We start from the raw sequence: 1,694 nt of genomic DNA, 5'->3' as shown, positions 1-1,694 counted from the left end.
AAAAAAAAAAAAAATACAAAAGATAAATAAAAGAAGCCTTTGGCAATCTTGGACAAGCTCCTTAACCTCTTGGGGCCTAAATCATAGGACTGATGCAAAAATCAAATGAGATAGTCAAGGAAACCTTTCAGCCCAGTGCCCAGCACAGTGTACGAGCACACTCAGGGCAGGGGAAGCATTGGCAGGAGTCCCTTAGGGAACACTGAACAACTTCAAGGTGGTAAGCACCAGCTAGAGGCTCGTCTGACTGCCCCGCCCAGGCAGGAATCTTTCAGATAGCTCAAAAGGACACAAGAAAACCTTATGAAGCAGACTTTTTTTTTCACTGTAAGAGTAATACATTTTGAATGCGCTTATAATTCATGTGACATTATAAGTCAGTAATTGATCAGTCGACAATTATATTTCCTGAGTGCTGACACTATACAGATTTTATTCAAGCTATCAAAGAGAAAAACTGAGCTCTTATGCTACAGAGTTCACCATTAAGATGAGGGGAAAAAGACTGGCAAGATGAGAAAACACTGAGATGGGGGAGATTATCCAGAAGTGGCACAGGGGCCAATGCCCGACATAATGCTGGCACTGTAAGTCGCAGGCAGGAGGAACTCTGAAGAGTTACAGTCATCAAACCAAGCTTATCTGATGTTGAAAAGAACCCTGAACGATGACTAGTGTGAAAGACAAAAAAGACGGCTGAAATGCTGGAAATGAGCACGGAGGGAAAACGTACTATACAGGAATCCCTATTAAAACAGACACTCTGCAGCGGCCCGGCGGCCCGTCTCCTCCTGGCTGCCAGGCAGGAGGGCAGCCAGCCTCACCTAGCTCGTCCGTGATGAGGTGCTTCCCCTGGATGGAGTTCCGGCACTGATTGCTTGGCCGACTGCTATTGCCCAAGTTAAACTGCACTCTCCATGGGATGGGCTGATCATGGTCTTGAATCTGGAGGAGATTCCTATCTCTCACTGCCCTCTCCTCCTAGAAAAAGATCATAAATGAGAAGGTTAAAGTATCTCTTCTTGCAATTTCACCAGTTTTTCATAAAAACTATAGTAAAAGGACAAACAGTATGAAAAGCGTGTATTGTAGGAATCTTCAGTCTCCTAGTATAAGCAAAGTCTGAGCCCACATCATAAAATAAGCCTATAGGAAAAAGTATTAAATTAAGGCTATGCTTCAACACGGTCCCTAAATGATGTGTATATTATAAATGTGTGCAAAAATGATCATTTTATAAAGAATTCGAGATGAAGCAGATCAACTCGCAAGCTTCTTCTGGGAAGGAACACTGAGTATGTCACCCTATAACGTGCTTCTTTACAGAGCACACACTAGCCAGCCAGCCCTGCACCCAGACTGGCAAAGGGAAGAGTTGCCCGGAGGTGATTCAGGTAGGAGGCAGCTTTCAAAACTACCTTTTCTATACCACTTAAAAAACTAAGAAGGGAGGTGCCCAGGTACCAGAAAACAGCCAAGCAGAAGACAGCCATCTTCTGAATGTTTCAACTGATTGTTAGAAAATAAAACAATTATACAAGACTTCTTTCTCAAAGGATTTTTTTTTTTTGAGACAGAGCCTCAAGCTGTCCCCCTGGGTAGAGTGCTGTGGCAGCAAAGCTCACAGCAACCTCCAACTCCTGGGCTCAAGCGAGTCTCCTGCCTCAGCCTCCCAAGTAGCTGGGACCACAGGC

At 44.3% G+C, this 1,694-nt stretch overlaps 1 protein-coding gene across 2 annotated transcripts in view; it reads right to left on the bottom strand.

Moving 5' to 3' along the window:
* CUNH12orf49 (chromosome unknown C12orf49 homolog) overlaps positions 1-1,694 on the bottom strand; it is a 20,605-nt gene that overhangs the window by 5,086 nt on the left and 13,825 nt on the right. The window contains exon 2 of one of the 2 annotated variants that reach the window (XM_003789942.3): positions 825-981. The exons of the other annotated variant lie outside the window; for it this stretch is intronic. Coding sequence (XP_003789990.1) covers positions 825-981 — 157 coding nt within the window. The remainder of the gene's footprint in view (positions 1-824; positions 982-1,694) is intronic. 2 annotated transcript variants of the gene reach the window in all.

The sequence above is a fragment of the Otolemur garnettii genome, unplaced genomic scaffold (genome assembly GCF_000181295.1).
Source record: "Otolemur garnettii isolate 467f Iridium unplaced genomic scaffold, OtoGar3 scaffold00038, whole genome shotgun sequence".
In the NCBI taxonomy this organism is placed as follows: Eukaryota; Metazoa; Chordata; class Mammalia; order Primates; family Galagidae; genus Otolemur; species Otolemur garnettii.
Note: the sequence above shows the minus strand (reverse complement) of the source record. Positions and strands in the feature narration are given on the sequence as shown.